Genomic DNA, 26,731 nt, shown 5'->3' with positions numbered 1-26,731 from the left:
TACAGCCAATCAGAAAACCTTGATTGGTTATAATAGTGTAACAAATGAAAGCAGTGTATGAATTCCAAGTTATCATTTCAAGAATGCCATCTTAAAGTACAAACATCCACATCCTCAGAACTTGTGGGTGTACATGATAGTCTTTTTCTTTTTTTTCCTCTTTGTTGTTGTTTTTTTTTTTTTTGTCCTGCCTGGTTAATCCCTGGGGTGCTGCCATTGTGAATGCTGTTGTACATCTGTCATCTTCACTAGATGCAGGGCATCTAGAAGTCACTGGTTTTGATGGCTTTTTTTGAACATATGACTGGGGGGAGTAAATCTGTGTTGTGGTTCATCTTATCTCCAGTAAGACTGCTTCAGAGTTTGTGAGATACAAATTGCAGCTGCTGAAAGCTGTGGTGTTATGTTGGGAGTGGGGAACTGTAGGGCAAGTTTCCCAGCAAAGCTGTGAGCTCATGATTTCCATAGGCTGCTTTTGCGTGCTCCCTGTCTTCAGTCTCTCTAGCATAAGACTTGTGGCCAGCTCCCTGCTGACTCTTAAGTGAGGCTGAGCTGTACTGCATGCTTTTTATTTCTCAGTCCTGAACACCATCTCTGCGCTGCTTGACCTTGCCATTTAGAAGCTTACAAGTTTGCAGGCTGCTCTCTACCTGACTTTGAACAGAGAGTAAAGACTCCTTGATAGGATCTGCATCTGAACAGACCATATGGACAACAAGAAAAGAAATAAATATTTTACTTCTGCGTGGTTTCCATGGCATCCTGGAAAAATTGCTCTTGAACTTTGAGGTGCTATCCTTCCAGCATCTCCTAGCGTCGAGAGAAAAATAAAGGTAACGCTGATTGTTGGCTGCTTTATTTTGTCTGACAGCATTGGGATAGCATGTCAGGATTTGGGAGAAGGGAGGAGGATAAAGTGCTTTGAAGAGGCCCGCCTTATATCTGTATTTTTGCCTTTATAGGCAGTTTGTTGAACATGTGACCGGGAAGAAGTATGCCTTTAGAAAAGGCAACAGAAGCATATACTGTTCATCAAGATGACTTTGTTGGCCTGGCACTCTGCAAAACTGGAAGAAACTAGCTACTGGCCCTGAAATGAGCAATGGGCGGCTCAGATGTTAGGCTATAACAGAGTATCTTTTGTACCTCACGTTCCCCTTTTGCGTCCCCTGTGGACATCCTTAAAGTTTAAGCTGAAGTAAATGGGAGTTGTTCAATGACTTTTTTCTTTTCCCACAGTGTTAGAGAGGTTAATTGTATCCTGTGCCTCCTGCTTTTCTGGCTATTTTGATGTGTTAATTTTTTAGCATACATCCATTTATAAGGAAGGTTACTTAAGTAATTTTCCTCAATTCAGATGCTGCATTCTATATTTGATGTAATGATTTTGAATGTATTGTATAAAATTCTATGTAAACTTTATTCATAAAAGGGTTCTGATAATAAGAAGTTGTGTAATGGTTCCTGGTTTATATTCCATTAAATATGCACACACATAAACCTTTCTTTCTTGGATGTAGTATGTCCTGAATGTGTGTGTGGGGAGGAGGGAGGCAGGGAGAGAAGGTACAGTTACTGTTTTGAGCAAGTAATCTTTCTGTGTTGCATATGCTTGAAGAAAAAAGGTCTGCTTTTGGACTCTGGGGGAGAGGGTAAACAAGGCTTTTTTGTTATGTATATAAGACCAATTGCTTAAATAAAAGTAAATCTAAGGGACTGGAGACACTTGGGGAAGCACTCATAATTCTGGGAGCTGAGTGCCCCAGCTGCCAGTTTTACTATTGTTTTGTTGAGTTTGTACTCAGAGAAACCTGTGCTTTCAGTTCTGTAAGAGCTTTCTTTTGTGGAGTCCAGGGCTTTTTCAGACATTACTTAATATCCTTTTCCTAGACTTAACAGGCTCTGCTTCTCCTTTGAAGAATGGGAGAATCTGTTGGCAAACTAACTGCCCACCTGTACTTACAATGTGTAAATACCCATTTACTCTGGTTGCTAATACTACCCTTTAACAGAACTTTCCTAGGGGTCTGCTTTTCTACCCCAGTGTCTATCACAGAATGGTTTCCATGGAAGAATCTTGCCCAGCTCCTCTTAAGGATGAGTGCCACTGCGATCTGTGTAAATTGTTTTTAAGAGGAATTCACACTTGTGCTTTTTATTCGGCATTGGTCAAGATATTAGCTCATCCCTCTAGCAGGTGCTTAGAAGAAAAATCATTATTTAATACTGAATTACTGAATGTTTACATTTTCTGTTGCAAGAAAACAAGATCGGGACCTCTGTGTTACTTCACATCATTCACAAGCAGCAATGAACTGCTGTAGCTTTGAGTCACACCATTTGATGAATGTGTATGGCTGGTTATGTACACTTAAGTGAGTAGATGACATTTTGTCACTGTAATATGGGCTGATGGAGATGCAAGTAAAAAGATTGGTCAATTCTTCAGGGATGCAAAATGATGTAGATTCAAAGAGGAGTAGGGTGGATATCTCATGAAATTAACTTAACATTTGCATTGTTATTGCAGATCTCTCTAATGTTTTCTAAGCGAGCATAGTGCAAATAACCATTTCCCTGCCACCCCCAGCATAGGGAAAAGAAACCATGAGCAACATACATTTCAGTAGTTGAGACGCTTAGGTCAGCCAAACTATGTTTTTACAGTAAGCTTTTGTTCAGACAGCTGGCTATACAGCTGGCTGAGGTGCTGTTTGCAAAGACAGGTAGTATAATTAGGATTGCTGCTGGCTGGTACGTAGACATTTTAGGCTGTAGTAGGGAGAAATGCTAATTGCCAGTATATAGAAAGGACTGTCAAGTCAGAACATAAAAGCAGCTACACATATTTTCATTTGAAACCCAGAATTAAGGAAGCCATGATGAGGCAGATTTGGTAGGAACTGTCATCTGTGCTGAATACAATACTGTATGTAAGCCAATGAACTTTTTTAATTGCTGACTTTGATTCATCTGTGTTACACCTAAGCCTTTCAAATCCATCTTTCCTGTTACTGTTGTCTTTGAGACCCTCTCTGAGCTAGTTCCAAAGGTTTGGTATAGCTCCCTCCCGTCTTTATGGGTTCTTGAACCCCAGTTGCGTCAGGAAGATGATGACCGGTATGAGAGGAAGGATTCTGTTCTTTCATCCATCAGTCAATCCTCTTCTCAAAGTTAGTATCAGTGGAGTAATGGGCAGTGTCTTCACAGGAGCGCAACTTCAATGCAGCTATATCAGTGATGAACCAGAGCCTAAGTCAATATAGCGGTGTTCCCGCCTTGGTTTCCTGCTCAGTATGTTGCTGTATAAAGTCTTGGATCTAAGGTCTTACATAGCAAGATTTAAAACAAACAGGCAAAAAAGCTTAGTATGCAAGGTACAGATCTTCAATCTGTAGACTATAACCTGTTTTCTCAGGCAAATTTTACAGAAGCAGCCATGAGCAATGTTAAAGCAATGGCATTTGCCCATTTGCTATGAGAAAATGGAATCCATAAATCTAGTGACCATTTCTTACTGCTGTGACTCCATTTTGGATAGCTTGGTGTAGCTCTTGAAGCAAATTCTGTACCTGTCTTCTGCCCCCTTGACAAAATCTCAGTCAAGGTAGTAAGTCCTATAAATGTTAGGCTGGTATAAAGGTGTTTGTGTGCATGTGCAAAGTAACTTCTCTAGTTCAAGTGAAAACATGATGATCTTTTCTGTTGTTGTTGCATTTTTCTTGTTTAGTCTTTGAGTGAAAACAAATGTCAGTCTCACATTGGTAGGGAAGACTTTGCATGAGAATTCTAGAATTCTCGTCTCCCATTTAAAAACAGATAAATGGGGTACTATCACAGTTTACTGAAATTATTTTTCATTGCAGCCACGGTTCCAGCACTGCAAATGCCTCAGAAAATGTAGGGACAGACAAATTAGATTCAGTGGAAGAAAGGCTCGTGATTATAAGATGCAGGAGAAAGACAAATGGAGAAGATGGCCTTGACCATGGACTTGCAAGCTTCTTAGTGGCTGTAGATTCTGAAAGATATGAAAGAGTCAGGAAAATGTTAGGGGTTCAGTGTAGTACTTCACACATATGCAAGTTAAATGTCCAAGACCATTCCATAATGATTCCTTTATAATACGGGCTTTGACTAGCATGATACAACTTTGATTTCGGGTTTTATTTGTCGTCTTTCTAGTGCTACCACTTCAGGTAAAGAGGAGGCTGTCAACTGAACTCTGTGCCTTTTAGCTCCTTTAGAGCTGTGCCACTTCTTTGCAAGACTTTGAAGAAGAAAGTGGAATTGTAGTTATGTATGAATTGTGACAATATTTAACAACTTCTCTGTAGAGTTTCTGGTACTTTGTATGTAAATATCTTTGAAGTGGTTCTGCCTATTTTCATCTGATGTTGTACTTGTTGCAAGCACTTCATTTAGTACAAAAAGTACCTAGAGCATGCAGCATTGCCAATACTGTAAATGGTGTTAGTGGTAGGATAGTTGCTTTTTTCATTCTGTCTTTCGGTAAAAACTGGTAATAAATTCATATAGCGACATCCTGTAATATGCATATACCAGCCTAAGCACATGTGTGACAGTTCTGGTGCACGTAAGGTACTGTTTAAAACTCTGCTGGCTTCAGGTTCTTTAAACTATAGCCTCAAACAGCATCTCTATAAAACTGAGTATTATTGACGAGACCTACCACCTTTATCCCTGGTTGTATCTTCTATTTTGCAAATGCACTTGGGGAAAGTACAGGGATGTCTTGGAGTGTGCGCAGTGCTGTGCGTAGGCACCAGCTTGTTTGATGCTGTGGTCATGACTGTTTGGACAGGACTTGCACATACTTGCTTGGATCTACAAATCAGTACATCTGGCTTTTAACTGTGCTGAGAAACTGGACCTAATTAACCGGCCTAGGTTGAGTACCAGCCTGAGGTGGGTTTATTTGTTGGCATCTGGACATCAGTGAGGGGACTGTGGATTGTTCTGTGTAGCTGCATCTCCAACTACTGAAGTTTCTGATTCAGAACTACTGCCACTTCAAGCCAGGATGCAAATGGCTTTCTGTATTCACTAAGATGAGGTCGTATTAATATGCTGGTTGGCAATGGTTATCTTATCCTGTTCAGCTTTATCCTGTTCCTTTTTTCACCTAGATGGGTCAGCATCCTTTGCCACCTAATCATATTGCAATTACAAGAATCTATTTTTGGGCAGTGTGTTCCAGTTGAGATGATAACCGTCTGTATTTTTGGACTCTAGAACGTGACTATAGTGTGTTGTTACCTTAGACTGTTTCATCTCATGTAGTTAATATCTGGTTATTAATGGATTTTGATGTGGACTTTGATTCTTCAAATAGGCATATAATACATTAAAGCAGGCAATCGTATTGCTTACTTATGAGTGTGGCACAAACCACGTTTGTCCATGTTCGTTCTTCATGAGCAGATCAATAATTCATCTGTATTTGAACAGGGACTTGATAGTCCAGTTTTGCAGTAGGCTTACAGATACTATTATTGCACTAAGATAGTTTGCACTGTTGGTGCTGATAGGGAACATCATCCGTGATACGTAGACTAGGCAATACAAATACTTTTTGGTTATCTTTGACATTTAGGTTTGTCCTGTGTCCACATTTTTCTTGTGTGTGTCAGTATTTTCTGTCTTACTAAAGAAAGGCAGTTTTGGCACTTTTTCTCAAAATTGAGAAGCATTGCTATAGCTCTTTGCTGTTTAGGTAATTTCTTGCCCAGAGTAGGGTTTTTTGGAACTCAGACTTTCCTGTTAAAGGAAATGATGAAATGGAAGAAGTGAAGGCATACTGTGTGCTGTTGCATGCTGATAGCCACATTAAAGATTCTTCTTGCCAGAATTGTACAGTATCATCTGAGATGCTGCTCCTTACAAGCAGATGAAAAGTCAGGTTGAAACGCCAACTCTTGCAACCCTTTCCACTTAGGGAAAGGCTCCGACAGAAGTGGCTTCGATTCCACCCAGGTCAGTAATAACTTGTCTGATCCTTTCTTAACCACATCAGTCCTCTGGTCAGTCCCGAGATAGGAATTGCAGGACTGAGTTGTCCGAGGTTTAGTGCAGCTTAACCAGATGTCTGCTAGACTTTGACTTTTCCCTAAAAATCCCTGGGTCTCAAAGAGTCGTTGTTATTCCTTGCAAGTATCCTTTGAGCATTTCTCCTTTCTCTAGGAGATAGTTTTCTTTTGTTAGAACTTCAGAACACCTCGGAAACTGAGCCAATTTGATGCTTTATATCCCTGAAGTCCCTTATAATAAATTCACTTATTTTGTGGGGTCTGCAAAAGCCGCAATCTGGTATTCAAGCAGGCTTGCTCTGGGAGTGCTAGAGGCCACAGAACATGGTGATTTGCTAATCTAAGCTAGTGTTGAAAAGATAAAAATATTAGCTTTTGTATAGTTGACCTCGTTTCTGTCAACAGACAAACTGTTTTGAGAACAGCAATGAAAATGCTCCTTGGAATGAAAGCGTCCGCGCTGGTGGGAGGAAATATATTAGCTTTAAGCTTGTATTTTGGAGTATATTTAAGTGCTGTCTACACAGGAAAGATTTAAGTACAGCTTGGATGCAGGAGCGAAATTATATTTTGGAAACAGTGATGGCTCACCAGTGCTGCAGTATACAGTGAGTTCAAAACCAAAAACCCCTGTTTGGTAAAACATGAAGCCCGAAGTGTGCTTCTAGACTTCAGTTTGAGGGCAGTCTGTGTTCTAAAGGTGACATGGTGATATGTCTTGGCTGCCTCCTTCTTAATAAATTAAACGTGCCTGGGAATGTTCCCAGGCACCGTGGCCAACTGGCTCAGGACTGCCTTGTGCGTACTCTTAAACTCTTAGCTACCCGGGCAGGGTGGCTGCATCTGAACTGCCTGGTGCGAGTGGTCCTGGTGGCATGCGACTCGCAAACCTGGGAATTGTGTGGGAGAACAGTAATTGGCACGGCCCAGTGCTGGGGAATGTCCTAGCTGCTTTCTAGCACACATGATCGTGTTCCAGGGCCTGGGAATGTTTCCAGACAAGACTTAACTTATGAGTACAGATGTTAGTCCTTGATTCTTCCAAATTCTTTACGGACTAAGGCATAGAAGGACCCTTCGCTTCACAAGGGATTTGGGATGCTTCAGAAAGGTAGGTTTAGGAGAGAATGCCTCCTATTTATTTTGGGGCAGTAATTCTGTACTACTAAAAAGTCTGTACCTTCTGTCTCCCTTTTAGATGGTTTTAGTGGTTGTTCAAACATCTTTCAGAATGCAGTCATCTTCTTTCCAGCCACTACCTTTCTGGGATGAGTAGGAGTGTCTGCCCTCCATCATGCTATTGCTTGCGTATGAATGAACATACTGTAGCCTTTCTTGGAAGTGCTGTGTATGAAGTATGCTTTTTATGGTTGTGAGGAATTTCATTCTGATTTGGGGTGTGTGTGTGAATATTAAGAGCCCTAGTTTACTCTCTGGGTGACGTGGTGGGGGAACGGTCTTGCATCTTTTAGGCAGTGGATCTTTTATGTGAGCGAGAGAGTGGGGAGACCACTTTATTTCCTCAGACGTTTCTTCCAGTGAACAGTAAAAACTGTGAGCTGACTTTATTGATCATACAGGATGATTTCCTGCAGGCTCTTCAGTGTTGGATTGTGGGTTATTGGAATTGGAGTATAGTTCTAGTATAGATGAGCCAGTAAAACATTGATATTAATCCTAGCTCTAAGCATGCATACATCCTGGAAGACAGCACATCATGTAAGCTGCTGAATATTGGAGCAGTTTTGCTCTAACTGATCACTTTTTCTGTACCTCCTGGCCTGCCCTCCCTCCATGGTGTCCTGAGTTTCATTGCAAGCTATGGCTCCGTCACACAGTCTCTTCAGGACACTGCTTGTCTTTTCTGTAGGTGATGGAATACGCTGTTAGCTTTGATAGTTTGAATATTTATAGAGAGAAGAGGTTAGCAATATAAAATACTGCTGCTGTTCATCATGCTTGGTCAAGGGCTATAAAATTTTATTTTTGCATGTGCTGTCTAAGTCCTATGCAGCAACTGTGTGGCACGTCCCATTTACACCAGTGATGCACCCCACAATTTTGGGAACATGTAATCTGTATGACAGCATCGGCTTTGGAGCACTGCTTTGTATAAAAGATCCATTGCTCAAAGGTAGTAAGCTGTCAGAGCTGACTGCGTCAATTAATATGCAGCAGGCTTTGTGTCTGCTGATTGTTCTTCTAATTTAATGTGCGTGATGATCTGTCTTACCAGCAGTAGTGGTGCATATTTAAGGACACAGTACAGTGCAGGGATGCTCCCTGTTCACAGGCTGCCTGTGTATCTTCAGGGCAACTATTTCGCTCCTTACGCAGCTTCTGGCAGCCCACCGTCCTTGAAGTGTCTTAGGAATATGAAGAAGAGAGGTCGCAGGCTCTACTGATGCAGCGATGGTCAGTATCCCTCTTCTGCCCACTCTGTTTCTGGAGAGCTGTGATGCTGCCTGTGTCTGAGATGGATGTAACTTGTTCAGGACAGTTGGCTCTTTTGGAGAGCTGGATGTATGTCAGAGAATGGGCCTTCGCGTGTGGCTCTGCTGCTCTCTGCTAGACAAAAAGTCATCTAGTACAAGATTTAGCTTGTGTCCATAATCAGTAAAATGTCAAAGGCCATATTTTATTCAACAATTTTATTTGTGATAAATGCAGGCTGCTGCCCAAAATTACACTCTCACTCCTCCTTTGTAGTGCTTGTGTAGCTCCACAGTGAATAGAAAAACTGGTCTGGCTGAAAAGTAACTCAAAACATTAATTTTCAGCCACATATTCTGTGGTCAGATAGGCAGTTCATTGATTTGGGTTGCTGCTCAATTGCATGGACATTTTGGCCTCCCTGGGATGGCATTAGAAATGAGGCGTGTGGGACAAGGCAAGAAGGGGACGAGAACCATTCGTTCCCTTTGGCGGTAGCCCACACTTACATTTTATTAAAGTCACCGTGGAACCGAGATGGTTGTCAGCCCTGAAAGTGGTTTTAAGTACAGTGCTGTGCTGTCTGCTCTTTTGTTTCATAATACTAATGAATTTTCTCTGTGAAGGAAATAAAATTTCTATTTATTTCTCTGAGAAATAAAAATACCTGCTTCACTTCCCTTCAACACTCAATCCAAACTTGTGAGTGTATCAGCTAAGCTTAGTAGCTTAAATTTAAATAGCAAAGCCTATATTTAAAACCAGGAGATTGGTGAACTTGGATTCTTTTCTGTTGCAACTTTTCAGAGACTATTAACTTTAAAGGCAATGTAGCAGCCAGTCAAACTTCAGACTTTATCATTAAGGAGTGGAGTTGTAAGTGGCTTGTCAACCAAATTCTCTTTATTTCTGAGGTGCGAAGTCTAGTTGTGTGTTACTTATGTAAATTAAACTGTCAGTTTTCAATGGTCACACAGCAAGTCTGGGATAGAGCTGAGCCTGATTTATGATTCTGAAAATGTGCTGCCCGTTTACGAGCCCATGCTGTTTTCTTGCTTTACTTAAATCTGCTGCTGCTTTTAGTTCGTGCCTATCATTGGAGGCTCCTTTTTCTTTACTGTTGTGATCTTGTCATTGAACCAGTTTGGTAAAGAAATAGTTGCCTTTCCTTTCCTCCTGCTTGATTTAGCAATTAAAGTTTTCTTATTCTATAGTTAAGAGTTAAAATACTGTGTTGTAAAACTGTGTTAAACATCCTGTGTTTTGTATACAGTGGAAAAGAATATTTAGGTTTTTAATCAAGGAGAGTATGGAAAACAGCGAGAGGTATCAGCTACAATGTGCTTTTTTCCAGAGTCCAAATTTTCCTGTTTTGGGAAAAGCAGCAAATTAGTATGTGCGTGGAGAATGAGATTAATGCTTAAGTGGTGGTACCTGAAAGGTAGATTGTGATGTTCAGTTTCAGATACACATGGCCTTTGTTTGAAGTCTTAGGGAAGCTTATGTTTAAAAACAAACAAAAACAAAAAACCCAATCCAGAAACTACCCTTGAAAATTGAATTTTGTTAAGAGCTAGGCTGAGGAAGTTTTGCCTGTTTTAAGGAACATTACAACTGTATTGACTACTTAAAACCAGAGAACTTGTTCACCTTTTAAAAACATTATCATTTACCTTGAATCACGTGTTCCATTTTGATAGCCTCCTTCATATAGAAAATATAGCATGAGATGTCAGTTTAAATGCAAGTCTAACAATGCTCTATCTTCTATGTGAAAGGAAGTATTCTGTACATTTTCCATGTTTGACATCATGGTGTTTTGAATAACCATGTTCCATATTCATATCAATTTTTTGTTTTTGTTTTCAATTTATGCACAGCACTTGCTCTGAAATTTGGGGACTGAGTACACCAAACACGATAGATCAGTGGGATACAACAGGCCTTTACAGCTTCTCTGAACAAACCAGGTGAATATTCTGCCCTCTCTCGCATCATAGAAATCTTGTGGGAGGGATTGGCTTTGGAGGGTCTGTAATGGGATGCTTTAGCTGTAAAATAGACTAAAATGCTTCCTAGGCCTCTCATGGTACAGCATTTTAAAATACTTGCTTGCCAGTGTAGAAATCCAAGTGTTCTCAGCTGATGTTTTGACCAATGAAACTCTAATTCTGGAATATTCCTTTTTCACGCCAGTGCCATTGAAAGAATGGGAAGACTTGTTAAATGCAAGCTCTAATGTGATTTGGTATTTATATTAACAAAGTTGGGATATTTAATTCTTTAGACCTAATCTTACAAAGTGTTTAAACTGCTTTGTATGCCACAAGCTTTCAGTTAAATCTTGCTAATTGGCTCAGATACGAGCTACTAAAGAATTGTTTGTAAATTCTTCAGTAGTTAATGGTGGGCAAATTCTAAACAGGGTCTTTATTTTTTCATGTCACATTACTTGATTTGTGTATTGAGGTTTGTCTCCCATCCCATAACAATCATAAACATCTGCATTTGTGTAAGCATATGCAGTCTGTCTTAAAACTAGCAAAACGTTTTCAGCTGGTAGCAAGGCAGATGAAGTCAAGAAGATAAACTGTACAGCCCTTACAAGATGTGCATTCATGCCTTTTGCATTACAGTTATACTGCCATGTGGATCACTTGGGCAGCTGACTGCTTATAGGCTTATTTGCAGTCCTGTGGGAATTCTTATACTTAAAGCTATAAAGCATCCATGCCACAGTAAAGCCTTGAGGTTTAGCAGCGGAAGGGACTATTAAGTGTGTGATTTTTTTTTTTTTTTTTAACAACTGTCTTCTGCATTTAAAAAAATGTATATGAAGCAATCACCCTAAATACTTGGTTGGAGGTAAAGTAGCTTTTAATGAACTCTAAATTCACTGGCAATAATTTGAGCAGCTCAAAAATAAGTTAAGACACTGCTTGATACCATCATTTTTATCACATTTGAAGCTTTTTAACAAGAGTATAAATGTCACTAACAGTGTCAATCCACTGAATTCTGAGAATAAATAAACTGCCCATCCCATGTGTGTACACTGTTGCTTTAGCGATTAAGAGACAGCATGCAGTCTGTAAATGCTTCTCAACATCTTTCCCATATAGATCTCTCGATGGCCGTCTACAGGTATCTCATCGTAAAGGATTACCGCATGTTATTTACTGTCGTTTGTGGCGCTGGCCAGATCTTCACAGTCACCATGAACTTAAAGCAATTGAAAACTGTGAATATGCTTTTAATCTTAAAAAGGATGAAGTATGTGTAAACCCTTACCACTACCAGAGAGTGGAGACACCAGGTAGGAAGACTGCTTCTGACTTTCTGTAGCAGCATCTGTACGTACTTGTTCAGCACAATGTTTTAAATGAAAAATAGAGAAAGATGATGCTTTCTCTTGCCAGAAGTACAGGATGATTAGAGATACAGCTTTTGAGAATATCATCCTCTGGAAGTTTTTAATAGTAAAGATACTGAAAAATCTTGTCTTTACGAATCTTTTGAATAACCCCATAAACACTTCCAGTACTGCTAGCAGTTTCCAGCTGGCTAAGTACGGTCCGGCATGGCAAGGAGAATAGAGATGACTTACCTTTGCTGATGTGGAATAGTCTTACTCAAGAGGCACCTCAGGAATCTGTTTCTTCCAGTAACTAGCAGTACAATTGCAGTATTAGCAGTACTGAGAGTCAGAAAATTTCAAAACATCTGAAGAAATAGTTAATGTTTTAGATTATTTTTTTTCTTTTAGCTCACAGAAATGTGTATTTTGAAGGTCTTACTAATGCTTTGAATTTTGCTTTTCCAGTCTTGCCTCCCGTACTAGTGCCACGGCACACTGAGATTCTAACGGAGCTTCCGCCTCTCGATGACTACACCCATTCCATTCCTGAAAACACTAACTTTCCAGCTGGAATTGAACCACAGAGCAATTACATACCAGGTATTTTCTTAACTCCCACCGTAAAGAGTACACTTAACATTGTGCCACTGGAACAAAGATGGTAATTTCATCCTTCTAAGTGATCAGATTAATTGGAAGATGCACGAATAAATTAAATCTAGTTGATTTTGTGTATTAATTCCAATGGAAATACCTGAACACTGTTATTTGCAGAACACGATCCTGTGTGAAACCACATTGCTGTGGTTTCACAATAGCTTACTCGGTTTCAATAGCTTAAGATTCAAAATGCTAATGACTACAAAGTAGACCTTCACCTTATGCTTTAAGCCTGTTTTACAAACATATAGGGGTTGCCAAATGCTGGTTATTGGAGATCGAGTAGTAAACTGCTTCTCAATCCCACCATGTGTAGTATGTGGAGAAAGCTTCGCGTTGCAAAACAGGGACTTAAAAAGTGTTTTGATCTGTAGTTCACAATCAGTCAAGATCTGCTTTGTGTATTTGTTACTACTATGTGCATACAGTTTTGTCTTTTTAGGATGAAAGAACGACCTAACAATATTGAACTCTTAACAAATTCCTCCTCCCCTTCTTTGCCTCTTCCCCACCCCAAAACAAATACCAAGACTAATCTGCTGCAGTGCACCCGAAAGCCTGTACCCTTATTGATACATAAAATCAGCGACCTTTGTTTCCTGCCCCAACTTCCTGTTTCCTATCTCTTCAGGAAGTTGCCTGGAGTGTAAAACCAAGCAAAGCTGAAGTTTCCCCATAAATTTTTAATGCAGCTATGTTATGAACAAGCTGAAAATTCGGATCTGGACTCTCACGAAAAACAAGAGGACTTCCTTGAAACTCAAATATGTGCAATGTACAAATTGTATCTACATGTCTTAAACAGGACGTTGCTTGTCTTTTTTTTAAATGTATCCAAGAACAGAAATGGCACCAAAAATTTTCAATGAATTTGATCTCATCTGTTTAATTTGTGCCTAGGGACAGGAGATCTTCAAAGAGCAATTTAAGGTGCTAGAAATTGGTGTTGCTTTCTTAACTTATGCATACTTTCTTGACTCAGTCTGAGGGCTTTTGATAGCATTTGCAAGCAACTTACTGGAAAGCCACCATTTGAAAATCCAGTGCTATGAAAATGAGCTAAAACAACTCTAGGTAGTTATTTGCAGGAAGTCTGTTCAAGGTGATTGCAGGTATTCGCATGATATTCAGATGTTCGTACAGCTAACCACACCTTGCCTCCTTCTCTTTGTCACTGACATCCTCCTGTTGTATTCATATCATGGCATCTTACTTTATTTGACCTTGCTAACTTAATCGTGAATACTTAGCTAGGTTCTGATAAGTCTCGTGTGTCTTGACAGCCTGCTTCAGAGAACCGTTTTCTTTAGCGGCAGGCCAGACTAACAACCATGCTAGTTTTGCACCGCAATACTGTCGCAGTACTTGGTCTACAGAGAGGTTGGTTTCGCCTACAGCTGGGAAGATGGGGATCGTCAAGGTGCAGGATGGCCTTCGGGGCTGTATGTTCCCTTTCAGGTTACGGATGTGCTGAGCTGCATTGTCCAAACTGCTGGCAGCGTTCAAGCTCTGCTAAGAATTTTTAATGCCGCACTTGGGCATTTGTTTCCAGCTGTGGTGGTGCTCAACCTCTGACCCTAAAACAGTATTAATAGTACTAGGTGGAGGAAATCTTCTCTGTTCAGACAGAGACTAGATATGGAAAATAATCTGTGCCAAAGAGCCTAGATTAGCAACTGGAAACAAGAGGCGTGGGTCGGATTGGAAATGGTTATTGACCTTTTACCGTGGCTCTTTGGAGATGGGTGGAGTCCACTTTATCACAATGAATTCTATAAAAATGTTCAAAACAAATATGATTTTTGTCATCATACTCTTGCTAGTAAAGATTTCCTTTAATCTTCCTTTTAAATTCTCGCTTGAGTTTTGTCACATCTATATTTAGCACACTAGTTTTACAGAATGAACCAAAGATACAACTCTTTCAGTTCATTTTTATTTAATCAACTAACTTGATCTAGTTTCCTCTCGCTGACTTCCTTCTGATCTTACTATATTGCTGTAAATCTCAGACATGATATTTGATATAATTTGATTTTAATTTTTAAGCAAAAGGCTTTATCTTTAAATTTCTGCTGTTTGGTAATAATGTAATGAAATGTGTTTAATCTCTCAGATGTCTCGGAGACAAGTCTAAAGCGATTGTAAAGATAGTTGGCTATAAACACTTACTAAAGAAATCCAGGTTTTGCCTTTAATATATAGGAAAAGACATTTGCCCAGTTCAAAGAAAATTATTTCCTGAAAGGCAGTTGGTTAACTCATTATCTGGATTACAAAGTACATTTTGAATGGAGGAAAGGAACAACCGTACTCTCCTGGGTTTTGAAGATATTTCTGTGGAATTAGACAGTTTTTAGTATCAGAATCCTTCAAACTTGTTACTGAGTTTACTTCGGTCCATGAAACTCCATCTTTACAGAAAGCTAGTTAAAAGAATAGATGATTGTTTCAATAGAGCTTGGAAGTAAGAATAATAATGATAATAGAGCTTGTGTGGCGTGACTAGGTAGATAATACAGTTATCATTGAGTGAAATCAACTGTTGGATATTGAAGAAAAACGGATTTGGGGACTGAACTTTAAATCTAGCAACTTCTATAAGGCGTGGGAGGGCATCTGATCTGATGGTTATACTACATAAAGACAACTCACAGGGTTTTTTTTTTTTGTAGAAGTCACCAGATGGTTTTTTTTTTCATTTGTAATTCTCCTAAATGTGAAAGCTGTTGATCACAATTGCAAAATTGTTACTCATTGTAGTGAAAGTATCTTGTATTAAATGGAACAAATAAGGCTTATATGTTAATTATATAACATATTCGAGCAATTGACTGGTGTACAAGAGATGATACATTTTACATAGACAGTAAGGCAGGTAATGCGTTTAATGTCCTACTGGAAGGAAAAAGGGACAGCAAAATGAAATTCTAATTCAGTATTCAGGTATCATACAGAGCTTGTGAAGACTTGAGGACAAAAACCCCAAATGCTAAATCTTAGAAATTTCCCCAGTCGTTGAACTAATAGGTGGATTTTATTTTTTTGTTTGATAGAAACACCACCTCCGGGATATATCAGTGAAGATGGAGAAACGAGTGACCAGCAGTTGAACCAAAGCATGGATACAGGTAACATTTATTTTTCACTACTTTAAAGACTTGGGATTACTAGTTGTGATCCCTGTGCATAGTGGCATGAATTCAGCCCAAACGACGATGGCAGCAGCCCTCTGTACAACCTGGTGTTTTCTGTTTAAAATATCACTTTCAACCTTTTGTAAACAAAATAATTTTTTGCTAGGGGAATGCTTTTAAAACATTCTGTGCCATATTAAATACATTTCATTTGTTTCATAACAAAAGCATACAGGTCTAATTAAGTCTTCATCAGAAAGCTTTGAAATAGATTTTAGTAGTTTACTGGTTTTAACTTACCCCTAGCTTTACCTTCTGGAAACAGGTTCATTGAGCAAAATGTCTATTTGGCCTAAACAAATTAAAGAAATGCTACATTTTGGGAACCTGTCTCCTAACTCTGACAACCTTATCACTTCTGCCATGTTTCAAATTAATTCTTGTATGGAAGGCTCTATTGAAAGAGTAGTAGAAACATTAAGCGTTTGTGCCTTAGTATGAAAGAGATTCTAGATAATCTGGTTGGCCTTAGACTTGGACAAAGCACAGTTAATGTGCTGGATAAGAACCTCCTGCTCTGTGCTGGCAGACTCCTCCAATGTATGTTTGGTTAGCTAATGTTAGCAACCTTTTTCAGTTAATTAGAATCAACTGCACTAGTTTTTGTAAGAACTGCAATATTTTCCCACTGTGTGACAATAGGTACCTTAATTAAAAAAGCCTGACATCAGCAGTCACTGTAGGAGTGTTTCTGTGCAAAGCCTCTCTGTATTTTGCCTACTAGTGCACAAATTGTGTTGGAGAGTTCATGTTTTTCTGAGTTTTTTCCTTCGTCCTTCCAGGAAGGAATAACTTCCTCAAATGAGGAAATCCAGCTTGTTCTTTTCTAGAGGTAAACCCTCTCCTTTGAGAATAGAGAGGTAGTATCTTGATTGTCTCATCCACTTTTTCTTAGCTTTTTTCACTGAATTTGGGAAGAAGTCACTACCTTCTCACTGGAGAAGTGCATAAATAAAGTTACGTTCACAGAGTGTGCATGAAGTGAGAGCTCTGCCAAATGCAACACTAAGATGTTAATTGAGTCTTTACAAGGAGGGGTAGGTTCCCAGGAGTCTGGTAAATTAAATGTAATCTTAATTCAGAATAAGCATGTGACATGCTGGAAAACTGGTTGTGGGATTTCTGAGGTTTCTTATTCCAAAGAATTGTAATGTAAAACTATATCTAGATAATGGTCATACCTACCCATCTGAAATAACAAGAATCATTTGCTCTGAAACAATCTGTATTGCTTCAACAGGATCTCCAGCAGAGCTGTCTCCTAGTACTCTCTCCCCAGTTAATCATAGCTTGGGTAAGCTGGAAATACTTTTAATTGTTTCTCTGTGTGTGATGACTCTTCTTGAGAGAGAGAGATAAATATATATATAATTACATTAAAAATGAAAATGTACTTTAAAACAGTAAGAGCTGTATTAGGAGGAGACTATTAGGTTGGCTTCCTGGTGATAAACATAATAGGGCTGGGTTAATAACTCGTTAACTACTCTATTTCTGTAACTGTTGAGCTTCTAGCAAAGAGAAAGAAGAATGTAGTTGTGTGTGCAGGAATAGCAATTATAAAATAAATAGTTTAAATGACATTAGTCTATGCATGGTGCTGCCCAGACTTGCTGTCTCCCTTGTATGTGTGTTCTGCTGCTGTTCTCATCTACTGTTTCACCTGTGACCACAACACAATTGCTGCTCCCACATTAGTTGCCCACCTGCTTTGATCAGGTGCCATTGCTGTGTGTCTGTATAAATGCCTCAGGAAGATCAGATTCCCTTGGGTTTGTTTAAGGAATGGTGACAGGATGTGACAGGAAAATGCTGTTCAGAACGCTGAGTAAGTAATTAGGGTAGGTAAAAAGGGGAAGCAGCGCAGGAAAAGCTGAAGATGCACAGGGAAGATACTGAGCTCTAGTAGGGGAGAGTAAAAGGAGCTTAGAGCTGCCTTTAGATAAAGAGACAGTATAAGACATGGTGTGATACAAGGGAACATCATTTTCATATTAATATTTTTTGCCTTTGTGTGGTTCAGTGTTTGATAGTTTAATCTTTTCTTTAACGTTGCCAAAATTTTTGCAAGTTATAGAAAGGCAACAGAAATGTCTCAACGTCTGGCACTGACAGCAACATTAGCTTAATCATTTTACTGAGCAAAATGCAAGTACTGAACTACATGAGCTGTGGTCAGATTAGATCACCCCTCCTTCCCCTCCTCCTTCCCTTGTGTGGAATATTGAATTCCATTCTGTTTACTGGGGTAGGTAAAAATGACAGCAAGCAAAATATAATTTGAGTAGTTTGAGGAGACTACCGCTGTCGTTTCTGGAAGAGACGAATAGCAGGGCAGATTTCTTTTCAGCCTCAAATTCTATGTTAAGCTTGTTTTTTAAAATTTTTTTTAGACTTGCAACCAGTTACCTACTCGGAGCCTGCGTTTTGGTGTTCAATAGCATATTACGAATTGAATCAAAGAGTGGGAGAAACCTTCCATGCATCCCAGCCTTCCCTGACCGTAGATGGCTTTACAGATCCATCAAATTCAGAACGATTTTGTCTAGGTCTGCTTTCCAATGTAAACAGAAATGCTACAGTGGAAATGACAAGGCGACACATAGGTAAAAATCTCTGATCTTTTAAGTATTTAATTTCATTTTAGCCATTAAATTATCTGGAATGATCCAGGTAGGATGAGCAGATCTGTCTGTTGGGATCCTGTCACCCTTGTGCAGCCAGCCATTGAACTTCTCTCTTGAGGCTTGACAAGGAGAGCTTGGTCTCCCTTGCTAAGGACAGAAGTGGGAAGACGCAGAGGTCACCCCTTCTCAAATGAGGGAGAAATGTAGCAGCTTCTGCTACCACAGCTGGTTGCAGTTGCCAAGAGATGTAGTGACGGCTGGAACTGAAAGGAGCTGCCTTTCCTCAATCGGTAGTCACTAAGTTGGTGGCAGCAGCAGTCACACAGCTGTCAGGCTGGGAGCGGCACAGGAGGAAGCCACTCAACTGTACGGGATTTCTGTTGCTCACATTGCTGTTCTCTGGCTTCTGGAAAAAGATGATGCATCAAAGCATCCCGAGCGGCAGGTTTTTGGCTTTCAGGCTCCTCCTTGGACCACTCTGCCCTGGGTAGCATTTATATTCAGAGTTGCTTATAATTGAAATTTAAGCTTTAATGACAAAATATTAACATGTTGCTTAGTTTATTCTAATTTATAAAATGCAGAATGGACATTGGTAGTACTTCTTGAATTCTTTTCTGAAATAGGAAAAGCTGCCATTGAGATAACACGCTGTTTTGACATGATCAAGATTTTCTTTGTAATGGTTAGTAAAGAATATTGTTTTCCACACTGCAGCATCTTGGCTTTAAGTTCTTCAGTAAACTACTCTTTTTTTTTTTTCTGGATTCTTTTATTTAGCAACATTGACGAGACTTTTTTGTTTTTACTTTTAGTAAAAAAGTTCAATCTCTTTAGTAGAACCTTCTGACTCCCTCTGTGCCAAATCCAAATGCTTGTCTAATAAAATATCAGATGTGCAGAAACCCAGGCTGTGCCTGTGCTGACTGATCAAAATGGTCAATGATGAGGAAAAGCAGAAATGTAATGAGCTCTCACTTTTTTATAGAGCAGCCTGCATTTTGTTTGAAAAATAATTTTAAAGAAAAAGGGGAAGAGAAACTATAGCCTTTACAAAGGACCTGTTAATTATAAATAGTTTTCTTTGGGAGATCAATTGTACATTACTTGTCTTACTTGTGCTAGAAATAACCCATACAGATTTTTTCCACTGAGAGAGAGAGCAAGATCACAACTTAAAAGTGAACAATAGGATTTCTTATGGGTATCTTTTTATAATAGGGCTAAGTGAAGTCCTGTTGTTTTTGTCAAAGTAGTACAGAGAAGAGGTATGCAGTGGGTTGTGAAATAGTGTGGGCACATGTAAGCGGAGAGTGTTGAAGTGGTATACTTGTGTTTTCCTTTTTTGCCATAGTGGCCTGTGCCGCTTCACATATGACATTGTAATATTAGCACAAGTTTTAATGCTCTTGAATCTAATCTTTTTATTTCTTTAAGTGAAAAAGTTATTTGGTAATGAACACTGCTTCCTAACTTGGATTTGGTTACATGGCTAGAAAATTCTATCTCGCTCTTGACCAAAAATTATTCTGCTTCTCCTTCAAATATTGTATGTTCGTGGGAGAAAAATGCAAGTTAATTGTGTTCTGCTCCTGCTACAGCTGTCAGCCCAGCAGTGTGGTCCTGCAGATAATTGATTTCTGTTTCTGTTATAAAGAAAAACCTTGGCCTTCTCTGAAACAAAATACTCCCTTGTTTGTTAATCTGCTTGGGTCATTTCATAACTAGAGTTCCTTTGAATTTTGCTACAGGAAGGGGAGTACGTCTCTATTACATTGGTGGAGAAGTTTTTGCTGAGTGCCTAAGCGATAGCGCGATTTTTGTTCAGAGCCCCAACTGTAATCAAAGATACGGCTGGCATCCTGCAACTGTGTGCAAAATTCCACCAGGTTAGTAGCCTACCAAAGGTCTCATGCAAAAAAGTCTAGTGAACGTATTCGCTTCATGACAGTTGCTTTCCTTTTGATACCTAGAAGGGGTTTCTTCATAGTTTCAGGCTTCTGTGTAGCAAACACAAGTATTCATTCATTGATTGTACCCTTTTGACTTTTTTTCTTTATAGGATGCAATCTAAAAATCTTTAATAACCAAGAATTTGCTGCTCTTCTGGCTCAATCTGTGAATCAGGGTTTTGAAGCAGTTTATCAGCTTACTAGAATGTGTACCATAAGAATGAGTTTTGTTAAAGGGTGGGGAGCTGAATACAGGTAAGAAAAACCTTTGCTTTTAAATTTAGAGTTAATAATCTTTCTTCTTTCGCTAATACACTGTTTCTGTCTGGCTTGAAAGCCATACGTCCAGGCTTCTTACTGCTATTGTAGATATGCTGTCTGCAAGTTGAACTGCTGTTTTCCTTTTTCTCCCCCTCAGCTATGGCGCTCCTAAGTCATAAAGACCAGTAAACTGATTTTAGTATGGCACTGAAGTCAGCTGTTGAGCAAGGAATGTTGTCAAAGCTCTGTTTCCTTCCTGCTTGCTTGCTTATTGTGGTGAAACCACTGACAACATCTAGAAGTTTCACAGTTTGTGCTATGATGTTTGTTGGATGTACAGTCATTTTGCTCTCTGTCCTGTTCTGTATGGAGTGTAATGAGTTTGCTAGGTTGTGGTGTGGGATGCAGCTGGTAGTACTCGACAGAAAGAATTGGAGTCACTTGGAGTGCGTTCTGCAGAATAAAACTGCTGGCGAACACGCATTTAAGGGATGGCAAATATTTTGGAACTTGTAGTGGAAAAAGCTTTGCAGGAGTAAGATGACTGTGTTTATGTAGTAAAACTGCTAAAAACAGTTTTTTGAGTGGAAAAATTAGTTTTTTATCTGCTTTTGAATAGATTCCAACGGTATTCCCTATTAGCGCAAACTAAGAACTATAGTTGAGGGCTGTGCCTGTTTTTAATGTAATACGGGAACTTGGGAAGAAAAGGCATTGACTTCTAACAGAGCAGTATTAAAGATTTCATTATTTTGGAGAGCTAGAGTTGTGGTTTTAAACAAATTCCTTAAACCTCTCTAGAAATTGTCCACTGAAAGAATAGAAGTCCGACATATCAATACCCTATTGCAATACATAATGATTTTTTTTAAATCCATATAATTTCTGAAGTTGAATAATGGCATATAGGTTTCACTGTAAATCCTGGGGTTTTGATTCTTTTATCTGCTCTTGAAATATATACATGTAAATAGCAGCGTCAGTACATGGGGGAGGCTTCTCGGCTAAATGAAGCCGATTTTGTAAAAGCCTAATTAGATGAAATGAGAAATTTGAGTAATGGAATAAATTGGTACCTCTGTTAGCAAGAGGTACACAAGAAAGAATCTGGCTCAAGTTTAAAGAACTGTTGGATTTGGCTCAAAAGGAGTATGTATATGCTTATGCATAATTAAATACAACATTCAAATCAGAACAGAAGAAAGGCTTAATCACTCAGATGATATGGAGACAACTTGAAGTGAATGGAGTGTAACTGCTGGGTTAAAACAGTGGGGAGGCTTTTGGTAAAGTTATTTCTAAGGAGGGAGAATGTTGGTTGTTAGTAGTCTATAAACCTTTCAGAGATCATAGGGTTGAAAAAGCTCCAGTGGAAACACTGCCAGAATAGCACAGAAACTGATTTCTGACATAATGCTGAACTAGTTTCTTTGCATCTCTGTTTAAGATGGTGCTAATAAATTATTGATGCACAAAACTTGTGAGTTATGCTGCAGTTGTGATTCTTGTGAAAGCAAGAAGAGGCTGCTCCTGCAAACACAACCTCAAATTTAAATGAATGTAGTCTGAATTGTCAAAATAGACCAGGAAGTAGGGTAAAATCCATCATTCTTGTTAAAACTTCCATGCTTCATTATTATGTCAAAAACATTTCTCATAGAAGAGGCTTTGGCAAAGCTAAAGCGTTACTTATATTTTAGGCTTATGGCGTATGTGCATAAAGGTGTAGATACAGCAAGGTGGTAGATTTTATAAGCTTGGTAGACAAAATAGCTTATAGCTTTTTGCTCGATCCCTGTTGGCTTGAATTGAGGATGGTGGTAGAAGTTCAGATCGGCTATCAAGTGTTCACGTTAATGCAGGAACTATCCAGGGCTCGGATCATCTTCTGAAGAAAGTTAAGTAGAGGTAATTACAGCAAAGAGACTTAGTGATATGTGAACTGGAAATCCATGGGTAGAAGAGGCTGACTTTTAGCTTTGAGACAGCTGCTAAGTGACTGTCACTATTTTATCAACTTCTGCCAGTGTAGTGCAAAGCCAGGGCTGTTGAACAGAACCAGTTAGAAAATTTTGAGGAAGTGTGTTGTGGAACACATTGTAGGGGAGTTGACAGCGGTGGAATAATGAACTTCCTTCTTTGGGAGAGGATTCGAGACTAAATGGAATTATATTTCCTGTGGTTTAGATTGTTCTTTTATTGGATCACTTTGTTTTGGCATAGGCATTCAGGGCTAAGATAACAATGTGTTTTAGAGTGCTGAGAGAGCACAGACCCCAGCCGCTTTCTTCTCCTAGAAAATGTGAAACCACAGACAACTTTTGAAATCCATCCTCTCACTGACTTAATCTTTCTGCCTTTTCAGTTCCTCTGTTTATATAAACAGATTTCCTTAAAGCAAAGGGTTGCAGTGCCGACAGTAAAAATGAAGGGGCTGGGTTTGTGTCTGACTAATCTGCTGCCTTTGAATCTTAATGCCTCCTTGCTTTGACTTTGGGATAGCTAGAATTACTAGGAAAAACTGGCTTAGCAACAGTAGTCTTGCCAGTCTAGTTTGGGAAAACTCCCATGCCTGGAGTGGGTACAGTGAAATAACTGGATTTCTCAGGCAGTATGTCCAATACTGATTTCTTTACTTTGGAGATGAGAAGAAAGATTTTGAATAACAGGTCTCTGAAACAAGCATATATGGGAAAGTGAATGAAGCTTTTATGGCTGTCAGTCCTTCAGCTTTACTGAGGCTTTCTATATGGTGTTTAAGGGCTTCTATTGTGGAAAATTATAGGCAAGTTTATATAGAAGTCAAGGGAAACACCATTTTTACTCAGATTGTTTGTGTGAGGATGTTACAGTACAAAACACATGTAGAGGTGTAATATTACAGGAAATCAGAGATAAAGGTTGGTGTTCCTCTGAGATAGCATCAGTTAGCACAGTATAACCACACACTGTGTTTTGATGAAGTGTTTCTGACAACATCTAGCAGTTTCCTTATACATTTATCTTGTCAATTGCTCCAAAAAGCCAGACCTTATGATTGCAATAGTATTGTGCTGTTTGGCCACGCTGACAGTGCAGAGCCAAGTGTTTCTATTCCATATTTCTCAGTAGTTGTCTACAAAATTCAAATGCAGTTATGCATGCAGACTCTTTGAAGATTGAGATGCAGCTGCACACAGCTATCTGTGATGTGAACACCACATTGGCTGGACAATCTTCAGTTTTTAATTTCTTTTTAGAAGTAAGGCTTTTGGTGTGGTACTTGAAGCAAATGCTGCAGTTCTTATCTTTTTCTCCAGAGCAGAATATTCTTGATGTATTATGGACAAGCATGTAATATTGATGTGCTTTATAGATATGGGGTGTTTTGGGGTTTTTTGTTGCCTTTTGGTTTTTTTTCCCCTTCAAAGACTGTCTGAAAAAAGCTTAGTGACAGTTATGGTAATGGTTGCAGATTGGTATCTTTCTGTGTAGTAGATATGGATGGAAACATGCTTGATCATATGATGGAGAACTTTATAGCAGCCAAAGCTGCTCTCTGACTTTGCTGTTATTCGTTATTTCCTAGGCGGCAAACAGTAACAAGCACTCCTTGCTGGATTGAACTTCATCTGAATGGACCTCTACAATGGTTGGACAAAGTATTGACTCAGATGGGCTCCCCTTCAGTACGCTGCTCCAGCATGTCGTAAAACTCCTTCCTCCGTTACCAGTGGGCTAAATACCGAGTCCAATCAACAGACTTAATATAACAGCTCGTCTGTCGTAGTATTTGTGTGTGGTCCCCATGAACTGTTTACTATCCAAAAAGGTTTTTAAAAAAAAAAAAAAAGAAAAACAGCACTTGAGGTCTCATCAATTAAAGCACCTTGTGGATTCTGTTTCCTATACTCTGATACTAGATGAAAATTTAGTGTATAGAAATGCCTTCTTCAGAAAGAAGAAGGGACAGTTCTAAAGACTCTTAATGGTGTTTTTATTGGGTATATAATTGAGTGTCCTAATGGTTTATCAATAACATGAATAGCTAAGTATATGTACAGGTAATGTATCATGATCTCAAATATCACAGTATTGTGCTGTTCTACATTTTAGTTCCCATAAATAGTTGTTTGTTTTTTTGATTGGGGCAAATCTCTCATAAAATTCCAAGACTCTACTCCTTTATTCTTTTATATTTTTTTATATAAGCAGGTTTTCGAGTTGTCCTAAACATAAAAAGCAGACTTTCCTTGTAGAAAAGCTTAACTTTTTGCTGCCTTCTTAAAGAAAAAAAAAAAATCCCTCCATTGGAAGGGAGAGAAATGTCTTGAGATTCATCTGTGAAATCTTAAGACACTTTATATGCTTAATGGGGCCTAAAATGAATTCATATTATAAATTCCGAGTATCCATCACACTAGGAGTCTACTTTTCCCTACCCATCTCAGTTGATGCATCTGTTGCCAGCAGTATGGCTGGCATGGATGTAATTTAGGACTTTTTTGTACCTTGAATCGTTGAAATCAGTGTTTTTTCTCACGGAATGAGAATTTACCATAGCATTGGATACTGGATTAAGTACGCAAGGTTATTGGCTTACCCCTTACATCTGTATTTTTTCATTAAACAGATGTCACTAAAAATCATGGTTTTTAGTTTTTGGAGCCAAATACCTTGAAAAATCCTTTCCCAGGGTAAACTAGACTCTTTCTATAGGTTTTAAATAGATGCAGCTTCTTAACATATTTCAGTAACAGAATTTAAATTTCTGATCTGAGTGGCTTTGTATAGCTTACTTACGTACCAGATCATACGCATTCATTATGTCATAATGGGCCTTGTTATTAAAAGTAGTTGCTTCTGCAAAACCTCTAGGATAGTGGTTGCTGAGGTATGACCAGCGAAGGAGGACTTCTAGGTTCTTCGTGACAGTGCATGTTATTGTGAACCCTTGGACACTACAGCTGCACCATATTAAAAATATTCTGAAATATATTCTACAAATAAGTCTGGGTTGGGGAAGGGTTGGGAAACTGTATAGAAGGGTTATTCTGACTTGAAAAATATACATCTTACTAACAATCTTGTGATCTAGCTGTCTGTCATTCTTTTGTTATTGTGGCAGTAGCAGGATTGCCTTTGTCTGTTTTTCCCATTGTTTCATCCATTACACTAGTACTGTACTTTGTAAGTACAGCTAGTGATAACTTAGCTTTGAGAACAAAAATGTGGCCAGTGTTACAGCTTTTAATCAGTTGACTGAATTGATGGATATTTTTATGCCATAATGACTAGGGCATAGAAGCAATACCAAAAATCAAGCCTTGAAAAAGTGGGCCAGACACCTTTAAAAAATTGGCAAAGCAGTTACCAGTTTGTGCTAGTTTTACCAGTAGACTAATGTATTGGTAGAACTTGTGAACCTAAGAAATAAGCTTCATGCGTGTTGCATTTGCCTAATATGTGAATACACTAATAAAAGTTTTAATTCTCATGATGGTTGGTTTTTTAATTAATTGCTGTATATATTTTCTGTTGAAGGTTAGGAATCGTTCTAACCCACCCAAAGAAATGGCACAAGTGTCCTGCGTGTTGTGGCTGGAAAGGTTCAGTTTAGACGTTAAAATCACTTCTTATACAGCTATTGTGGAGGTTCTGGATCTGTGTGTGTTTAATGATATAGGCTTCTACTCCAGATCGAGTTTATTAAAGCAGTTGCTTTTTTCTACCACAATCAAATTACATCCTACTAGCTCAGATGTTTACTGTCACCTGTGAAACAGTTAGATAAGAGCGACTTGTCTGGGTGAAAGACTCCATTGCATTTATGAGCAGGTTGCAACTTGAATCAGTTGGGTGACCTAATTCTGCAGTCTCTTTACTGTGGATTTTTGTATGTGTTCTTTCAGTTATGGCGATATTGCTTGCTTTGCCTTGAACGTTGTAATAACCTCGACTGTACCCTTTTTTGGTGCGCACTTCCAAGTAGCGTACAAGGGCACTGCAGACACTATCTGTGGACCTGTGGTGCTGCCTATGTGCAAGGCCATCTCAGTCTGTGTAGAAGTCACTTTTTTTTGACTTCTGTTAGTACCAGTAAAATATTCTCTCCTGCCGTTACTGTTTCAGCCACAGCTTAGTGGAACACGGGAACTTATCTGCATTCGAAATGTTTGCTTGCCTGTATTTCACTTAAATGCCTTTGGCAGTT

General features: G+C 39.0%; 1 protein-coding gene across 6 annotated transcripts in view; it reads left to right on the top strand.

Annotated features, from left to right (window-relative positions):
- The window catches only part of LOC142075708 (mothers against decapentaplegic homolog 2), a 51,859-nt gene extending 25,845 nt beyond the window's left edge, over window positions 1–26,014 (top strand). For 3 of the 6 annotated variants that reach the window (XM_075137486.1, XM_075137484.1, XM_075137485.1), the window contains 9 exons: window positions 10,364–10,453; window positions 11,606–11,799; window positions 12,307–12,441; window positions 15,558–15,632; window positions 16,939–16,992; window positions 18,092–18,304; window positions 20,077–20,214; window positions 20,388–20,532; window positions 24,107–26,014. In XM_075137486.1, the coding sequence (XP_074993587.1) occupies window positions 10,364–10,453; window positions 11,606–11,799; window positions 12,307–12,441; window positions 15,558–15,632; window positions 16,939–16,992; window positions 18,092–18,304; window positions 20,077–20,214; window positions 20,388–20,532; window positions 24,107–24,230 (1,168 nt within the window). In that variant the 3' untranslated portion in view covers window positions 24,231–26,014. The remainder of the gene's footprint in view (window positions 1–10,363; window positions 10,454–11,605; window positions 11,800–12,306; window positions 12,442–15,557; window positions 15,633–16,938; window positions 16,993–18,091; window positions 18,305–20,076; window positions 20,215–20,387; window positions 20,533–24,106) is intronic. The other 3 variants (XM_075137487.1, XM_075137488.1, XM_075137489.1) reach the window with 3 other exon arrangements.
- The last annotated feature ends 717 nt before the right edge of the window (window positions 26,015–26,731 follow it).

Source organism: Calonectris borealis, chromosome Z, assembly GCF_964195595.1.
Source record: "Calonectris borealis chromosome Z, bCalBor7.hap1.2, whole genome shotgun sequence".
NCBI lineage: Eukaryota > Metazoa > Chordata > Aves > Procellariiformes > Procellariidae > Calonectris > Calonectris borealis.
This window is presented reverse-complemented; position numbering and strand designations above follow the sequence as displayed.